Source organism: Peromyscus leucopus, chromosome 2, assembly GCF_004664715.2.
Source record: "Peromyscus leucopus breed LL Stock chromosome 2, UCI_PerLeu_2.1, whole genome shotgun sequence".
Taxonomy (NCBI): Eukaryota; Metazoa; Chordata; class Mammalia; order Rodentia; family Cricetidae; genus Peromyscus; species Peromyscus leucopus.
This window is the reverse complement of record NC_051064.1, coordinates 47033-66775: the sequence shown is the minus strand read 5'-3', so window position 1 is coordinate 66775 and position 19743 is coordinate 47033. Positions and strand designations below refer to the sequence as shown.

General features: G+C 43.2%; 1 protein-coding gene and 1 pseudogene across 1 annotated transcript in view; one reads left to right on the top strand and one right to left on the bottom strand.

Moving 5' to 3' along the window:
- Positions 1–19743, top strand: part of LOC114696362 (junctophilin-1) — a 63198-nt gene that overhangs the window by 5318 nt on the left and 38137 nt on the right. Inside the window, exon 2 of the mRNA XM_028874034.2 lies at positions 744–1503. Coding sequence (XP_028729867.1) covers positions 744–1503 — 760 coding nt within the window. The remainder of the gene's footprint in view (positions 1–743; positions 1504–19743) is intronic.
- LOC114696363 lies at positions 15038–16386 on the bottom strand (annotated as a pseudogene).

The window sequence follows — 19743 nt, the reverse complement described above, 5'->3', positions numbered from 1 at the left end:
TGGCCAGGAGAAAACAGATTTAGCAAGTAATATGCTACTGTGCACATACATCCCACCCCACCCTCACATACTCCTATCAATACTCAGGACTCAACAGCTTGCCCTTCCCTGAGCGTAGGATGTTTCACATAGTAGAAAAGCCAAGACAGCTTGTTAGACAACCCATGTCCCAAGTATTGTGATCACTGTTACTAATGTTAAATCTTTGTGCTTTAGAATGGGCATAGATCTCAAAGCCATTTTTTAACTAGATTAGTAAAACTGCATTTGAAACCATGACTAGAATACATATTTTTTCTGCTGTGACACTGTCTCACTAAGGTCTTTGATACTTTCAGGAGGGAAAAGGTGATTCCCAATGATCACTTTTTTTGTATTAAGGGCAATATGGTTCATGGCCCAGAGTGTGTAGCTCACTGATGGAGCATTAGCCTAGTATGTATAAGGTCTTAGGTTCAATTTCCGGAGAAATGCGCACACCAGTGGTTTCTTTGCATGCCTACCACTCATAAAATTTTTAAATGAAAAACAGAAGTCTGGCTATCAGAAAAGTTTATACATCAAAGCCATTAAGAGTCAAAGTTACCGGGTAGACATTCACAGGCGGATGAAAAGTGTTTCCAGGGTTGCCCCAAGAAGTGTGTTGAATTTGACCCTGGCTCTTCCTGCCCAGGGTACATTCTCTCGGTGGCCAGATGCCCTCCTCCAAAACTCATATACTCTGCCGATCTGCTCTCTCGAAGGTACCTACCAGGGCCAGTGGGCTGGAGGCATGCGGCACGGCTACGGCGTGCGCCAGAGCGTGCCATATGGCATGGCCACGGTGATCCGCTCCCCGCTCCGCACCTCGCTGGCCTCACTGCGCAGTGAGCAGAGCAATGGTAGCATTCTGCACGATGCTGCTGCCGCTGCTGCAGACAACCCAGCTGGCACCAGAGGCGGCTTCGTGCTCAACTTCCACGCGGACACGGAGCTGGGCAAGAAGAAGGGCGGCCTCTTTCGACGGGGCTCCCTCCTTGGCAGCATGAAACTCCGCAAGTCCGAATCCAAGTCTTCCATCTCCAGCAAGCGCAGCTCGGTCCGCAGCGATGCAGCCATGAGCAGAATCAGTTCCAGTGATGCCAACTCCACCATCAGCTTCGGTGACGTCGACTGTGATTTTTGCCCTGTGGAAGATCATGTGGATGCCACCACCACGGAAACCTACATGGGCGAGTGGAAGAATGATAAGCGCAATGGCTTCGGTGTCAGCGAGCGCTCCAATGGCATGAAGTATGAAGGCGAGTGGGCCAATAACAAGAGGCATGGGTACGGCTGCACCGTGTTTCCCGATGGCTCCAAGGAAGAGGGAAAGTACAAAAATAATATCCTAGTCCGTGGAATAAGGAAGCAGCTTATACCAATAAGAAATACAAAAACTAGGGAGAAGGTGGATAGAGCGATTGAAGGCGCGCAAAGGGCTGCCGCCATGGCCAGAACCAAAGTGGAAATAGCAAACTCAAGGTATGTAAATACAGGGTGGGTGGTTTGGCTTAAGGCAGTGATGGAGGTTCTTCAGAACACTGCAGTTTTCTCTCTGTCTGCTGATGGTATCGCCAAATAGGTTCCCAGTACACTTGGGGGGGGGGGGAGACTAAAAATGATTGACTCCAACAAAATGGAAGTGAGAAACCATTTTCAAAACCTTTAGAAGGCACATGGGACAAGCTTTTTCTTCTAAATTATGCCTCTAGTATTTAACAACCTGATGGAATTCATTCAGACATCCTTCTAAGTCCAGAAAGTTAATATTTTTAAAAGTGCTTCTGAAATACTGTCACTACTTTGTGTGTTAAAAAGAAAATATCCCTTTGTGTAGAAACCTACAATATAAATTATAAACCTTTATTACAATATTAAGTTGAACATATTTACAACTTCCCAATACGTTATAGTATTCTAGCTTATGGAGTCAAAATTCTGTCCATTGAGGCTTTCTAGGTGAAATCAGCTTTGAGAAAGACACAGAGGTCTAGGCGAAGCAAAGGCAGTGATAGGATGAAATCTAGCGTGCATTGTTCAAAAAGCTAGAGATCCTCCACAGGAACAGACCAGGGTGCCAAGGCTGGGAAGGATCGCCCAGTCTGTGCAGGAGAGATTAGATCACTGGGGTATTAAAAGGAAGGGGTGGAGAGAACTTGAGGTGGACAGATGGGATTCTTACCATGCCAGGATTGGAAGAAAAGTGGAGCATTCGAGAGGAGGGCTGGCATAAGCAGGAGAAAATGGGTCCGTGAGAGATTGACAAAGGGATGCGTATGGGCACGGGGGAGTTCTGAGGTTTTACTCTAGAAACTAAGCTCCGTGGTCCAGCACGAGGGATGGAGACACCTGTTAGGGATAGAGTTTTATTAAGGATAGGCACCGTCTGTTAGACAGGGCTGGTTTTGCTTGGAGGTTTTAGTTTTAGAGGTTAAGGACTGACCATAGTTATGTGTGACTTCGGGCATAAATTTGGCATAGAATACTTAAACCCTGTGTCTGCTTCAGTAATACTCACCTGCCCGAGTAAACCTTCCTCCGAAACCACAAAATACTAGCACGCCTTCGGGTTTTTATTCTTAGTACTGAATCAGTGAGTAGCCCCACCCCTTTAGGTTGGTCCATAGGAAATTTACAGTACTTGAACATTTTTTTAAAGATTTATTATTTATGTGTAGGTGCCTGCGTGAGGTCATATTTCCACAGGCTGGGTCCCCTCAAGGTCAGAAGAGGATGTCTGGTTCCCTGGAGCTGGAGTGATAGGGTGGGTGCTAGGAACCAAACCCTGGTCCTCCCCAAGAGTAGCCAGTGCTCTCAACCACTGAGCCATTTCTCCAGCCCCAGTATTTGAACTTTCAATACACAAAAGGTGGTAACTTCATAACTGTCCGATTTAATGCTTCAAGAATTCTAGCTTCATTTTGTTTTGTTGAGTGCTCCTGTTTTAGTACTGTTGTATGTGAAGCAGGAATTGAAAAGTGAAAAGGGTCACTTTTTTGTATCTTAGCCTTCCGTTTTCCTCAACCCAAACTTCCATGCAGGATTTCTCCTGCCCTCTTTCCCAAGCAGCCTCTGGTATAACAGTTTTCTTTGCTAAGCGCTAGATCTGCATGCATTTCAGGGTACTTGGCTCATGTAGTCTCACTGGTTTTCCTGGCCCTCAGCTCCCTTTGAGAGCTGACACTGCATCCTTTGCTTGCTAGGCCCCAGTCTCTAATTTTAAATGCACTCCTGTAATCTTCCATTCCATGCTCTTCTTACAAGTTAGTGACACACTACAGGCAAGTTCAGAATTAGTGGGGAAATAAACCCGTGCAGGACACTCTTACAAGTGACATATTCTAATTATTTGTTTAAATGAGAGGAAACCACCTCACTGAAGGGCATACTTGTGGCTCGGAGACAATCTCTGGTTATACTAGCATCATCAAACGTTTTCCCAAATCAGAGCCATATTCTTTGGACAGAGTAGCATGTGGTTTGGGGACATTGTGTCATATGTGAATATACTGTGTCACAGTCAATCATAGTTAATAGTCCAGACATCTTCAGACCTTAGGCTTTCAGCAGCTGAGATTTCATTAAGCAACTGAAAAATACTCAATGCATTATGCTAAGTGAAATAAACTAATGACAGGACAGATACTATTCGGTCCTTCTTAAATGGGTCATCTAAAATGGCCAAACTAAAAAGCAGAGAGCAAAATGGCAGCTGCCGGGGAATAGGTGGCCTGAGTAGCCACTGCCTATGGGTTTGCAATCAAGAAAGTATGAAATGTGTAAGTCTGAGAGATCCGTGCAGCACCGTGCCTGTAGTTCACAGTATTGGACTGTGCGTTTCATTTGTTTTCAAGAGGGCTGGAGTTGTGTGAGGTGGTTTTGTTTTCCCACAACATGAAGGTAGTATTCAGATGACAAAACAGACAAAAAAATTAAAACTAAAAACACTCAACTAAACTGCCATGCCTTCTTTCCCGGTGCCCCTGACACAATAGATATTTTAATATAGTTTTGACTTGAGTTTTGCAGAAAGGAGCTGATGGACTGACATTGCCCATGAAACAGTTGAGTTTAGAGTTTGTGCTGTGAGTAGATATTAAACATCACAGGGTGAATATACAATGTGTAGATAGATGGCTTACCAGCAGATTAGTCCTTTAAAAAGTCAAAATTAAAGCCTGGGAGAACACTCAGTGGGTAAAGGAATTGACCACTAAGCCAGATGACCTGAGTATGATCCCTCAGACCTACACAGGGAAAGGAAAGAACCGACTTTTGCAGGCTGTCTTCTGATCAGACACATGCCTACATGTGCACACATAGGTAAATGAAATAAAACTATAAGGGATTCTGATAATTTGTTGACCCAGAGAACTTTTCCTTGGGTTTCTGCTCTGATTCAAAAAGTATTATAAAAATGTCTTTTTTTTTTTCTTCCCTTCTTGTCTTGACTGGCGTAAAATTCATCATCAGTGACTAACATGGGTCTCAGCTTTGTTGCTTAAGAAACCTTAGGAGAGCAGCTGTGGTTATTTCAAGAAGGAAGCATGCCTAGCCATCCCTAAGTTTCCATGCCAATGGCTGGCCTCAGCCTCCCTGCTATGTAGATGGCATACTCTCTGGGAGACTTTCAAACCAGGTAGAATATGCCAACACCTAAACCCAGGCCCCCTGTCTTTCCTTGACCCGTGTTTACCCTTTGATGGGACCTGACCAGCTGGGCTCACTTTTAGACTCACTGAAGTATTTAGAGCATTATACCTAAGAATGGATCCCTTATAACATTGTGCTTGCTTAATAGAAATCAGTTTTGGTAAAGAAGACTAAAGGGCACAGCTCCAGAACTTGAATAGCTGTGAGATATGATCTGATACACTCCCTTCATATTCAGAGGTAGAAATGAGGCTCTATCCAAGATTTCCTATTGACCATGTGATTGACCTGCCACCCACACTCAGTGACCATTATCTTACCTCTTTCTCCAGCAGTTCCTTCAGTCACCTTTGTCCTTTAAATACTGTTTCTCATTCAGTTACCATTTACTCCATTGTGGCTTCAATAATTCCTTAGGTAAGATGTTCAAGGAGACTCCTACTACTTGGCAAAAAATATTGTAAGGAAGAGAAAGCATTTGGTTGAAAGAGCAAGTGAGAAGTGATCCTTACATTTGGCTCCCCATGGCCAGCTCTTGGGTCCTCATTCAGATGTCAGTATATGTCCACAAGGAAGGTACATAGGACCCCATTTTGTCCACTCCATTCCACCCTCCTCAGTATAGATTAAGTTAATCTAGTTGCCATTTCATGGCAGGCGTATGCTGACTCTCTCTTCCCAGCTGGATTGGGAGGAGCTGACCCTCCTGGTGGCTCTGTTCCCTTTTGTGTCCCCAGCATGAGCTTCGATTGGGTGATAGTCAATGGATAGTGAATTAAATTCTCATCACTCGAGGTTTGAATACTGCCAGGGCTTCAGATGGTTTTGCACTGCATTTATGAACCATAGTTTGAAGGAAGAAAATGTAGTGCTAATAATTTGTTGTGGCATAATTTGATAGTCAAGGAAGTATAGAAAATGCAGAAGTGAGTATCACAGGTACCCCTCTTCCTCATGAAACCAACAGTGCTAGGGGTACAACTAGGGGACAGAACTGTAAGTTGACAAGGTGTCTCCATTCTCAGTGGGAATTGAACGTGTCCAATAATAAACAGTAATTCCTGTACAGATTAGGAACCTCCAGGAATTCATTCCATAATTATTATAATAACATTGATTCATTCTGTGCATTTGACAGCAGTGAAGTATGAGTGAGCCAGAGCAAGAGAGCCTATTGTCTCCTAAGACTCAAAGGTTCCTGAATATTCAGCTATCTTTATTTTATTTTTTCTGAAAGTTTCTCTTGTTCTGCCTCTTTCTCAGGGCCGTTTTCTTAAACTGAATCAATAACTGAACCTAACATAGGAAGTTGGCTAGGATAGATAGATCAGTCCTTTAAAAAAATACTTCATTTAATTCACACTTCATTTGTGGGTAATTAAAATCCAAAGTCCCCTGTGAGTCAATGCATGCTATGGATCCAAAACAAACTGATTACTACTGATTTTATCTGGGGGAGGAGATTGAGATGAGAGGATTCCTCATTCTATGCTGAGCTGTGGAAAGTCAAGTCATTGAAATTCTCAAATTCTATTAGAAGAAGAATATTCTTTCTCTTGAGAGTCAAAATGAAAAGTTTGTATTCTGCTTATTGGCTTTTTCTGCTGTTTTAGTGGCTTTTGTTTACTTAGTGTTTTTGAGACAGCCTTGCTTCTGTCTTGCCCACACAGGACTTAAACTAGTAATCCTCCTGTCTCAGCCTGCAGAATCTTGGCATGACAGGCTACACAGTCTCATGTCGTATTTTTAAGTAATTTTAAAAGCAATTTCATGTTACTTTTTATATGAGTTTTTGTTGTTGCTGTTATTCTACCACTCGGGGGATCTAGTCAGTTCTTAGGTATGAGCACAGTAGATTTTTGGGATTTTGTTTTGTGTTTTGTTTTTACTTTTATTTATTCTTTGTGAATTTCACATCATGCATTCCAATCCTGCTTATCTCCCTGTCCCCTCTGCCCTCTGCCCTTGTAACCTCCCCCCAAAACAAAACAAAGAAACAAAAAAGAAAGAAAGAAAAGAATCTTGTGGAAGCTGTAGTATGACCTGTTGAAACACAGTTTACCCTTTAGTTCATACATCTTTACTTGCAAGTGTTCATTGCTGTGAGTCTTTGGTCTGGCTCAAGGCCTCTAGTCTCTGCCACACTACCCATAATGGGCTCTCCCTGGGGCTCCTCCCAGGTATCTGTCATTGTCATGTGTCATTGGGATCCTGCTGTTTGGGATCTGTACATTTGTCCCCTTCACACGCTCCGACAGCTCATAAATGGGGTGGATGTTGGGGCGGTCCAACTCGTAGCCCTGGTTCAGCACAGTAGTTTTTGCGTGAAGATGAACTCTTTTTTGGCGCCTGTCCTGGATCTCGCTCTGTAGACTAGGCTGGCCTGGAACTCACAGAGATCCGCCTGGCTCTGCCTCCTGAGTGCTGGGATTAAAGGCGTGTGCCCACCACTGCCTGTGATGAAGTCTTTCTAATGCCTTAGAGACTAATTTACCGAGGAGCCTACTCAACAGATAACACACAGACATGTCCCACTGAGCAGAGCATGGATTATTATCCTTGCCTGGCTGCTGGTGTTCTTTACATCATCATACTGTGTGCTCTCCACCAAGCTGGACCCTCTGTGTGCAGTTATGAGTGCCACCCTGCTCCATGAAGCTGAGGATGTGGCTCAGTGTAGAGTACTTGTATAACATGCATGACGTTATGGGTTTGATCCTTAGCGTCACACACGTAGAAGGACCCCATTTCTGGCCTCTCATCTGTGTGGAGTCAGTGCAGGATCCATAGGCAATTATAATTTTAAGAGGCAAGGAAAATAAGCAATTTAAAAAGATATATTTCTCCTCTCCAGAGAAGGCCCCTTCCTGTGGGAGCAAACAGGGAGCCTGCCCAAACTTCTTTCCACTTAGTTGTCTATGAAGTATTTAATGACAGACTTGACTTCTCCATATCAGGGCCCTGAAGCTGTCCCTGGGATCCTCTGTGGGCATGCAGAGAGAACAGCTGGAGCTAGAAAGATGACCTCCCAGGGACAGTTCTGTCCTGCCCCCAAGCCAGGAGTGAGGCTTGGCTGCTAGAGAACTGGGAGGCCTAACTCAGGGACACAGAGAAACTACTGTGGCAGTCTGTCCCTCAGCCCTGATGTTCCATCACTCACCTACTATTTAACAGGCCATCGCACACAACTCAGGAACACATTGTTAGGAGAGCCTTCTCATACCTTCATTAGGCTGGCTGGCTTCCAAGGACCCTTCTTTCAAAACCTCTTTCTCAACCTCCCAAATCTGGGCTCATTAGGAAACTCAGACCATGAGGTGGGCATGTGTTTTGATGAAGCAGATGTAACCAAATACAAATTTAGTGAAAATTAATGTTAGGTTGCAGTCAGTGATGCACTGTTAGCCAGACTTTCAGAGTATCACAAACATTGTTTTTAAAGCCCAAGTCATACAGGCGTGGCTCTCAATCTGACTAAAGAAGGAAGGCAAGGAGAAGATGTTTTCTGTGGTATGGATGGGATTTGAGGCAACATTTAATCCTGCAGAGATTTGTGTGGTGAGAACTGGCTTTGAAAACAGGAGGGGAAATAAGCTGAAAGTCTGCATTCATTAGCTAGGTTTGAGGTCAAATGTTGACTGACTTTCAACTGTAGTAGTTAAAGTTCACTTTGTACAAATTTCAGCAAATTCCGTCTCACTTAGTGTGAAATAGAACACGTTCCTGATACTCTAAATATGAAGAAATGAAGCAACAATATCTTTTAAGTATAGCTGTATTTATAATGAAAGCCATAGGACTATTATGTTCCCTGGGAAGCCCCTCAGAATTGGGATGGCATTCACAACCCTGTCCTATATATACTCCGACCTCAGCTCTGAGGCAGAGATGCTCTGTCTTTGGGCAAGTGGCAGGATCCCATGTGCAAGTGAGTACAGCTGTGGACCCCTCCCGGCGGCAGCTGCCAGCAGCCCAAGCTCCCCCGCACAACTTTCCATTATGGATTAAGCTGACTCTGCCAATCTCCCTTTACTCAAGACACCAAACTGGACGCTTGCAAGACTAGTGCCTTGCAAATCTTTGAGATGCTTTTCTTATTATAGATGAAATATGAACATTGTGTTTAGGAACAGGATCCAGCAAATGCCAAAGGTATTTATGTAAGTCATTCAGCTTTAGTACAACAGCCTCCTGAGAATAAAATCAAATCAGCTTTTCAGAATTTTGACCTTCTGTTTTAGTTGGTGTTTCATATTTGTTGTATAATATGCTAAGTTCAAACTAAGCTGCTTTCTGAGAAATTTAATTAATATGTAAGGAGTCAAGATTGGCTTCCAAGTGTTGTACTCTTTTGAAGACAATCTCCTTAGGAGTTCCGTGGGGGCCAGGAGAAACGTATTAAAGGCAACTGAAATATATATTATGTATATATAAATATACATATTATATATCCAGTCACTTTCTAGCACTTTTTAAACAATACCAGAGAATAATAAACAATTTTCATTTGATTTCTGCTAATTTTTGCTGACTAAAGGTTAAAATTTTTACAAATTTAATTGTATCAAATGATCAAATTTGGTTTCAGTTGTTGGAAGTCTTTTTTATATATTTTTCTGCATTAGTATGAAATATTTCTTAATTTGGTTTTGTAATTTCAAGATTTCATACTTTAGTTTTCATGTATTAGGGGCTTATGTGATATATGTGAGGAGTTTTGTTGTCAGAATACATGGAAGAGATAGACCACTGAAGCCAGCAGTTCGGGGCTCAGGTGAGAATGAAAGCATGCCACGCAATGGGAGCTAGTCAAAGACTGACCAAAGCCAACTTGGGGAAGAAAGGGTTTATTTCATCTTACAACTCCCAGGTCCCTAGTCCTCTACTTGAGTGAAGTCAGGGCAGGAGCCTAGAGGCAGGAACTGAAGCAGAAGACCATGGAGGAGTATTGACTGTCTCCATCCCCAAGGCTTGCTCAGCCTGGTTTTTATACAACCTAGGACCACCTACCCAGTGGCCAGGGCCCTCCTATATCAATCATGAATCAAGAAAATGCCCACAAACATGCACATGGGCCAGTTTGAAGCTCTTCAGTTGAGGTTCCCTTTTCTCAGGTTACCCTAGTTTTGCTGTTGACAAAACTTAACCAGCCCAAAACACATATTAGCCAGTCCATTTTCTGACACTTGATTCTTAGTGAAATATGAATTTTAATCGTTCTTTGAATCCATCAGTTTTCAAGTAAATGTACTATTAATTCTGAGATTTTTTCCTAAGAGACTTTAGTTGGGGCAAATTTAAAATATATTACCTATGGAATAATTGATGTATTGCTGTAAGCTTAGGTACCATGTGGGAGGCACTTTGTTCTCTTATAAGACTAGAAGCAGGCCTCTACAGGTGGCATCTAGCCTGAGAGTCACAGGATGAGTGAGTATTTCCCAGATGGTGAGGTCATGGAGTAGGACACATGACATAACAATGCACTAATTGGGGGTGTGGTAAAAAGCTGAATGTGATAGGAGCTATGTGGGGAATGAGCTGAGACTTATTCTACAGCTAGGGGAGTACTCTTAATAGATGTTCAGCAGAAGACTTACACGATCGTCTTTAGAAAGCTTACTCTGGGGCAGGGGCAGTAGAACCAGGAGCGGATAACGTGGTTGCCTGCTAACTGCTACCCAAGACAAGGGCCCACCATTGGGCTACTCGGGGCAGTGGGGGATGGCAAGAAAAGCCCATTGCAGACCCACCAGGATCATCTTAAGTGATTGAGCAAGTGTGGGAAGAGTGAGCAGAGCTCTGGAGTTCCTGGTTAGGCTGGCTAGGTAGGGCACTGCTTACTCAGAATATTGGATTTCATCTTTTTCATTCATTCTTAAACAAAAACAAAAACAAAAAAAAAAAAAAAAAAAACAAGGCCTTTCCACCTGCCTCTATCACGTAAGTTGGCTAGGATTACAGTCATTCACCACCAGGCCTAGCTCAATTTGGAATTTGACTTCTCAGATTTCTAATCAATAATGGGGAAGAACCCACAAAAATTTACACAGTAATTCCACAGCTCAGATCCCAATTTTAAGTAACAAAGATATTTATAGGGCATGCAGAAAAGAGGAATTCTGTGCATGTGTTACTAGACACAGCTCTTTCTAAAAGGGACAAGTAGAACAATCTCACATTAGGTGACTAGAAATCTGTAGCCTTGTGACAAGCAATTCAGGTATTTGGATTTGTGAAATTATGCTTTCTAAGATTTGCGCCCAGACCTACCCAGTGAGCAAGATCTATGCTGTTGGACTATTTTTTTTTTCTTGGCAGCATCCTAGAACAAAATATCACTCTTGGAAATTATTATGCTACAGAAATGACATTGAGCAAACATTTATATAGTGCAAGCTCTGTCCAAATATGGCACTAAGCCCTCAAACTACAAAGATGAATAAGAAATAAAAGTCTGTCCATAAAAGCAAATACCCAGCCCAATGCAGAGTACTGCTGTGTATGTGGCAGGTGCCACAGAGCAGTAGGGTAGAGGAAGGCCCTCCAAGGAGGTGACGGACACAGCTTTAGCAAGCTTGTCACAGACGCTTGGCCATGGACTCTACACAGGCAGCTTTCTCTAGCCACAGTATCTTCACATCAGACCATCTTTCATCTCTTATATGTTTGCAGTTATATTCTATAGGGGTATAGCTAAGTGAAGAAACTGAATTAAAAACCTCACCCACACATACCTTCTCTCTCTTCATTCTTGTGGTTTTGGGGTGTGGTGGTGGTGGTGGTGGTGGTGGTGGTGTTGAGATAGGGTTTCACCATATAGCTATGGCTGTCCTAGAACTCACTATGTAAACCAGGTTGGCCTCACTCTCACAGAGATCCCCCTGCCTCTGCTTCCCGAGTGTTGCATTAAAAGTGTGTGCCTCTATGTCCAGCACTAAAAATGTCTCTTAAAATAAGTGAACTTGATCATTATAATCTTGATAATAGAATTTCATGTCATGTTTGGAAGAGAGTCCATTGGCTGCTGCCGGCACTCTGGTTCTCTGGCTCCCAGACTTTTCATACACACACCCCTCCAAGAGCTCCCCTGGGCCTTATGAAATTCTCAAAAAAAAAATATTTTTTAAAGTTTACTGAGTTAAATTATTTTTGAAATCTATTAGACAGAATTTTGAGAGATAGTGGGATCCTCTTAGCAATATTTGGATTCAGAGATTTCCAAGTCAGCTGTTTGATTTGTAAACTAATTTTGGGAACTGTTTCCAGATGAAGCAGTATGAACAACTCTAAACATATCCCCTAAGCTCATGATGCACTAATGCATATCTTCATCTTTGGTCTGAGGATAACAGCCTGGTTGATACCATTTGGCCATAGGAATAGCCAACGGGTCTTGAGCGGTTACCTGGTACCTGGACTGTGGCATGACCTTGACATTTGTCATCTCATCTAATCCTCATGGCAGCTATGTCTGTTGGACATGGAGAATTAGAAGGTCGCAAAACACATGTGTGATAGATCTAGGCTGAGGCCCCAAAAATGTAACACCAGAAGCTAGGTATTTCTCTTCTGCGTTTTGAAAATTGGGGGAGATATTTTTCTCTTAAAACCATGTCCACTCCTTGGGTTTATAAAGGCTGCTGGCCTGGCCAGGAGCAATAGTATTGCATTACAAAACAGAGATCTCACCTCAAAGAGAAGAAGAGATCGTTTATTCTGAGCCAAATATGAGTGGCCATAGCCCACGAACTCAGATTCAGATTGTCCTGCATGGCATGTTCCACTGTGGAAGTGGTTCCATGAACTACTAATTACAAGGGGCTGAGTCACAAAGCATTTACCAAATACATCAGTGGAAACTACAGATAAGAAGGTGGTGGCAAAACTGCCCCAGGTTTCAGATGCTGTCTGGTGGCATTCGTGGCTTCTGGGTTGGTGGAAACTAGTGGCCTGCTAAGAGTACTTTTCAAAGAGTTTACTGAACAGTTGTAAAGATGTTATGACAGACACAGAGGTGAGCAATGAATGGCTAATAAGGGAACTATGATAGCCTAAGATAATTTGATTCTGGATCTATACTGTTCCTAGAGTCTATAACCAGGAGATTCTAGTAATCACCCAGTCTGCATTGTAGACTCTTCAGCATGGATAGGACTTTTTCCCCCCTTTCCTTGGAACTTAGTTCTTGATATTTACTCATAGGTTGCTGTTGTAGAATATTATTTTAAGGTGTGCTACTTTTGTTTATGTTGCATTTGCTTAACTCTGTGAAGCCGGGCTAATGTGCCTGTGTAAAAACACCCGATGGTCTAATAAAGAACTGAATGGCCAATAGCAAGGCAGGAGAAAGGAAAGGCGGGGCTGGAAGGCAGAAAGAATATATAGAAGGAGAAATCTGGGAGGAGAGGAGAGAGCTAGAAGCCGGAGGAGGAGGGAGAGGACTCCGGGGCCAGCCATCCAGCTACACAGCAAGCCACGGAGTAAGAGTAAGATTTACAGAAGTAAGAGAATGGGAAAAGCCTAGAGGCAAAAGGTAAACGGGTTAATTTAAGGAAAGCTGGCAAGAAACAAGACAAGAAATCCCTCTGGATCTTTGTGATTTCAAGGCCACACTGGAAATACCCAGGTATGGTGACTCACGCCTTTAATCCCAGGAAGTAATGACAGAAAGCAGAAAGGTATATAAGTTGTGAGGACCAGGAACTAGGTTGGTTAAGCTTTAGGCTTTTGAGCAACAGTTCAGCTGAGATCCATTTGGAAGAGGACTCAGAGGTTTCCAGTCTGAGGAAACAGGATCAGCTGAGGAACTGTGATGTGAGGTGGCTGTGGCTTGTTCTGCTTCTCTGATCTTCTGGCATTCACCCCAATACCTGGCTTCAGGTTTGTTTTTATTAATAAGACCATTTAAGATTCATGCTACAGGTTTCCCTCTTCTCCTGGGTACACAATGAGCACTTCTTGAGATGGGGCATGGATAGAAATTTGCACTTTTTAAACTGCCTAGGGTATTTCAAGGCATCCTGAAGTTTGGGAAGTAGAGGTTGGGTTATGTTGAGAGATGTTATTTGGAAGGTTTGTGGACTATGGGAAGTCTTTGAAGGGCTTTAAGCAGAGCCTATGAGAAGGGTGGTCTTACTGACACAGGAAAGATGGAGAGATTCAAGTAGAGCCTTATCTGTGGAGGAGATTTGGGATATTTTTTCTTTTAAAAAATAGTATTTTGTGTTTATGTTTATATTTTTGGTGTTTTAGAGTACATTTTTTTTTGTTTTCACACACATCATTGTACCTTGAATATATCTCTTAATCACTAGCCCCCGATCTTTCTTCCCCCATAATACTATCCTATGCCGTGTGTGTGTGTGTGTGTGTGTGTGTGTGTGTCTGTGTGTGTGTGTGTGTGTGTGTGTGTGTGTGTGTGTGTGTGTGTGGAGAGAGAGAGAGAGAGAGAGAGAGAGAGAGAGGGAGAGGGAGAGAGATTGAGATTGAGACTGGGATTGGTTTTTGTCTTCAATCCTCATAACCCTCTCTTTTTGCTTTCTATTCCTTTGGAACTCTTCCTTCCCTATCATGTCCCCCTCCCACACACACACTTTTACTTCATGATATATGTATGTATTTGTGGAGATTTTGATAAACATTCTGGTCAAGGGGATGGATGGTAAAGATGCAGGATAAGATTAGCAAGACTTGGTAAGCCAGAAGTACTGAGCGAGAAACAGAAGTAACTCTTAAGATGTGTGTCCAATATTCTAATGCCTCTTTTGGGTTAGCAGAAAGATTTCTAGGGTATGTGTGGCTTATTTCAAGCAGCTCATCTTCCTGATTCTTTTTCCTATCAACATGAACAAGATTGCTAGAGAAAACTTAACTCTCTGCTGAAAAGTGGATCCCCTTCCTTTGTCTGATTTTGAACCAGACTTGACATTTCTTAGGGAGATTACTCAATAAGCAGAATAAAACAATATGGCATTCTGCTTTCTAACTCCAGACTTGTCTTCAGTCAAAGTTGGTGGGGTGAAAGTTGTTTAAACTTTTTTTTTTGAGAGAGAGATTATTGTGATTTTTATTCAGCTTGAAATCTTGACCAAAATAAAAGCAGTGAGAAAGAAGCAAGACAAATATTGCAAAATGACTGCATCATTAATATGGCTTTTACACTGATTGGGTATAGGAAAAAATTACATTAGATGTAAGACAGTAACAAAATGTGCAAACCAAGCATGTCACCCCTGACGCAGTCCTTAGTACAAAGCTACTCTGGTTAGATGTGATGTTTGATACTGCTGCATACAGGTCTCATTGCTTGGAAGAATAAGCTCTAAATAGCTCCATTCACTAAAGAAAAAAGAAATCCCTGTCACTGGCCAACAATGGCCAGAAGCAGCTTTCTGTAATCTCCATTCATGTCAGTTGGCATCCATTATGCTTAGGGTCTTCTGATACATCTGGGTGAACATCTGTTTATCTGAACCTGGTCACCCTGGCTTCAAGTATCTGCAGTTGAGACCAGGTAGAGTCCTCTGTACCAGCACCTTTCATGGACCAGTCGAGTCGCTCAGCAAAGAAGGCAGGGTGGTTTAGGGCGTGCAGCAAGATGGTCTTCAAACCACTTTCAACATATCCACAAAACTCTCGGCTCATACTCCTTAGGGAATCACGATTAGCCATCCTGGAATAGGCCTCTGTGGTAGCTTTTAGTTGAGGGAAGCTTCTTGTGCCAAGGACCATGTTGAAGCAGCACTCATCTGTGCGTAGCCTCCCCTCACCAGCCTGATAAAGGTGCTGAGTGTCTTCCTGAACCACTGTGTCTGCCTGGCTTGCACTGTGCTTCTCATCACGGTTTCCCGGGCACATGCACATGAAGAGACATTCAAAATGTTCTGAGGCTCCTGATCTAGTGTCCTTCCCCAGGTCTTATCCAAATTCTAATTGGTAGACTCTAACAAGGTCTCCGGTTTACAAAATCTCTGTGAGTACCTGTTCCTGAGTTCCTGCCCCCTGCATTGCTGTCTGAACTTCAGACACCATGATATGTAGAAGACATGAACAGGGCAAGGATTGATTCTTTCATATTTCCACTCAACTATGACGAGATCTTTAATTAAATCCTTGTCCTACATGGTCTTACAAGCTGACCCTGCTCATTGGAACACTTGGATACAACATCCACAATTGCTTGCTCGTCGGTCCTGAGCCCCTTCGTTGCTTTGAGGAGAGTTTCTGCATCTCTCATTGTATCAAAGTTAGAGGCTGGTTGGATTGTCCCTTGGGTCCCCTGAATCATCATAGCAGGCTGGCTAGAGTAAGGAGCTTGCCCTCCAGGGTCCTGAGACGGTATCTGTTCCCCCAGGAAAGCCACCTGGTATTGATTTCGGGGCTGATCCACCACTGTAAGACTGCAGGTGGCTCTGGATAGCCAGAAAAGCCTGCTGTACCAGGTGGGGCCCCAACGCCTTGGCCTCCAAGATAGACTGGAGCATTCCCTGGCTTTGGGGCTCCAGGATGGACCCAAGGGACTGGGTAACCTCCAGGTATAGGGTAGCCTCCAGCTCCTGGGTAGCCACCACTAGCTGGTGGGTAAGCACCTCCTCCCATTGGTAGAAAGCCATTAGGGAATGGATACTGAGGGAAAGATGACTCCTGACCTGAAGGAGTACATGGAGGGAAAGGTGGGTAGCCGGTGGAGGGATAGCCTGGGTAAGACATTCTGAACCAGGGAACAGCATCCCACATTTGTATAAACTCTTGGGATCAGGACTATAATTAGAGGTATCAAAACTAAAACCTGTTTTTGAAGTACAGAAGCATGAGTCCAAAACTAGTCATTTGTTCAAGTCAGAAATTATTATTAAGTACTTGCACATCCCCCGTTGTGTTAGACCTCAAGGAAAGCGGGGATGCCAGCATAACTCCCCACCACAAGCTTGGAGTTAGCACAGCTCAGCCGAAAGCAGTTCATCCAGCACAGGCTGATCACTGTTCTACCTCATTCTACAAAAGTCCCAAGACAGTTTGCATAAATGTCAAATCGATGGTTCTCACGGGAATTAAAAGTGAGTAGACTGATTTGTCTTTAAGGCCATTCCAGTGGCTCCTTTTACTCGGCTACATAGCCCAGTTATTTCACATTATAATATGAACTTGACAATAAAGCTTTTTTTCCTTGGAGTGCTAGGGATGAAATCTAGAGCCCAAGCATGCTAGACAAGTGCTCTACGACTGACTATATCCTTAGCCAGTCAACTCTTCAGGAGAGTACAGTAACTTTCAACCTGTTATTGACGTTACTAAAATCAGATTATCAAGTAAGGGAATAATCACTAATATTTAATTCTACAAGTAAACACAAAAGTAAACATCATACCTGGGAATTGGTGTAAGTGGGGTTTTTTGTGTGTGTTTGTGGTTTTGTTGGTTGGTTAGTTGTTTCAGCATCTTCAATGCTGTGTATGATTTTGGGTTTTCAAGTTCAGGTAGTAAGCTTTAATGTTGAAGAGTTTTGTTTAAATTGTAGCTTCTATGTTTGTCATACTTGTTGACATTTCAGTGCACATCGTAAACATGTTTCAAGGGAAACGGGATAAACCACCCAAGGGAAGATGAAGACAGACGCCCTCCTACACCACGGTGGGTAGACACTAACCCCAAAGAAATGACCAGTAAAGCGCTGGGAAGACTGGGAAATTTGGCACAATAACCTTATCTGGGGCCAAGTGATTGGTCATGATGTCATAAAGAATTTGGTCAGGACAGAGTGAATGGTACATGCCTTGTAATCCCAGTATTCAGAAGGCAGAAGGAGGATCCTAAGTTCAAGGCCAGCCTGGGCTATGTTATTAAGACCCAGACTCAGAGAAAAAAAGAAGTTGATCAGGGAGCAACATTTTAGAGGGAAGTTGAGGCATGAATTACCAGAACTGATGGAGGTTCTGCCAGGGAGGGAAGCAGTAGTGGACCTGATGGTTCATGGAGAGAAGGGGCACACTCAAAAGCCATGAGCTCTCCTGTGTGCCTTAGCTATGGAATAGCTCTGCATCTTAGCTTCACAAGTTCGTGCTTTCTTAGTGCTGTGTTAACACTTCTGAGTGGCTCTCGCTGCCAATAGCATCTGGAAACAAGGATTTTCTCCTAAATGCACACCTTCCTCCTGCCCTTATCCTACCTACCACCAGGAAACATGATCCAGTAAGTTCCCACATATTTGGAGACTAGCAGAACTACTTTGAAAACTTCTGAAAAATCTGTGCTGTTGGTGTGTAGTAAAGACTGTTTTGATTTGAAATAGAGAATTAGGCTAGAAATACTAGATACAGCCTTACTATAATATTTAGACTTTGTCCTCATTTGAAAAGGCTGAGTCACAATGTACAAACAAAAATGCACTTCCGGGGAGCTGGCAAGATGGCCCATAAGTTAAAGATGCTTGCTACCAAAGCCTGATGACATGAGTTCAGTCCCCAGAGCCCAGTGGTATAAAAGGAAAGAGCCAATTCCCACAAATTATTCTCTGACCTCCACATGTGTGCCCACATACACACAGGTCAATGTTTGAAAAACAAAAACTTCAGAATAAGGCACCAAACCCTTCTTGATTCTGCATCCTCATGAGCACATACAATCCAGTCCTCTGTTTGGCTTTGCTGTGGTGTAGAGCACACCCTCAGTGATGAGGGAGGCGGTTGGTTGTGTCCAGGGTGTCTGCTAGGTGTAAAGGTCATAAGGGCACCCATCAGGCCCCTTACGGCACACAGGCTTTCAAGAAGCTGGTGACATTAGCCAAGCAGTGTCTCAGGAGAATGCAGTTAGCTGCTGTGCACACACTGGGCTGAATCAGACAGGAATCAGTTCGAGCAAAAAGAAGTAGATCCTGAAACCCAAAGAGAGAAAGTCAGATAGAGCCAGTTGTAGACAATACTAAGGGTGTAAATAGAGTGCCCAGGAGTACGTGGCACTGTATGTGATGCTGGGACAGTAGGATGCAAACTCATCTTATAGTGCCTGGGCATTCACAATGGATAGGATGCAGACTCACCTTAGAATGCCTGGGCATTCACAATGGATAGGATGCAAACTCATCTTAGGAGGCCTGGGCATTCACAATGGATAGGATGCAAACTCATCTTAGGAGGCCTGGGCATTCACAATGGATAGGATGCAAACTCACCTTAGAATGCCTGGGCATTCACAATGGATAGGATGCAGACTCACCTTATAGTGCCTGGGCATTCACAATGGAGCATGACTGGGCAATCATGTGACAATGAAACTTTGAGGCCTGAACATTGAAGAGTTTCCTAAAGAAATGAAAACATCAAAATCAAAGAATCATGTTGACATAATAAACATTTGTTTGGAAAGTCTGTAGAGGGTTCTGCCTCAGAAGGGAAATTTCAGAGGCAGATAGAATGAAACAGGAAATTAATGTATACTAAAGCAAGTGTCAAAAAATTTCTAGTGGTAAATGTAATTTATTTACATAATTCCACCTAAAAGTTAATCAAATCTGCATTTCCTTTTCCTGTAAAGCATAAGTACAGTGGCCTTCTAAGCTTGAATCTTCATGTTGCCTGGTCTTTTGACCAAGAATCTATAGAAAGGAATAAAATTAACAACTGTGGTTTCCATGCAATAGGCCTTTCTTCAGAGAGTAGTTCCATGCTTACATACAGGAACTGTCTTACAGTTAAATGAAGAAGGAAATATTGATTAGCTAATGCAGACCCCTAACCCTACAGCCTAGGATTGAACCTCTGAAGAATGTCCTGACGTATGGTAACTGCATAGAGTAGGTGGGATGGACAATGAGTTAGGAGTTCTGCACAGAACACTTGGGTTCAGCTTGGGAGCCAAACCAAGGGGAGCCTAGCATCTTTCTAGAGTCCATATTGGCATCCCTTCTCTAGCCCGGTGAGAACTATCTTTCTTTGACCTCCCTCCCTAGCCAAAGATAGAGAAGCCTGCAGGCTCTGAGAGCCAGCCTGGCAGATACCTTCCCACAGCTCCTTGGTACTAGCAAGTCCCTGCTTGAGCAGCCTGACTGCTTCATGGAAGCAGGCAAGTGCT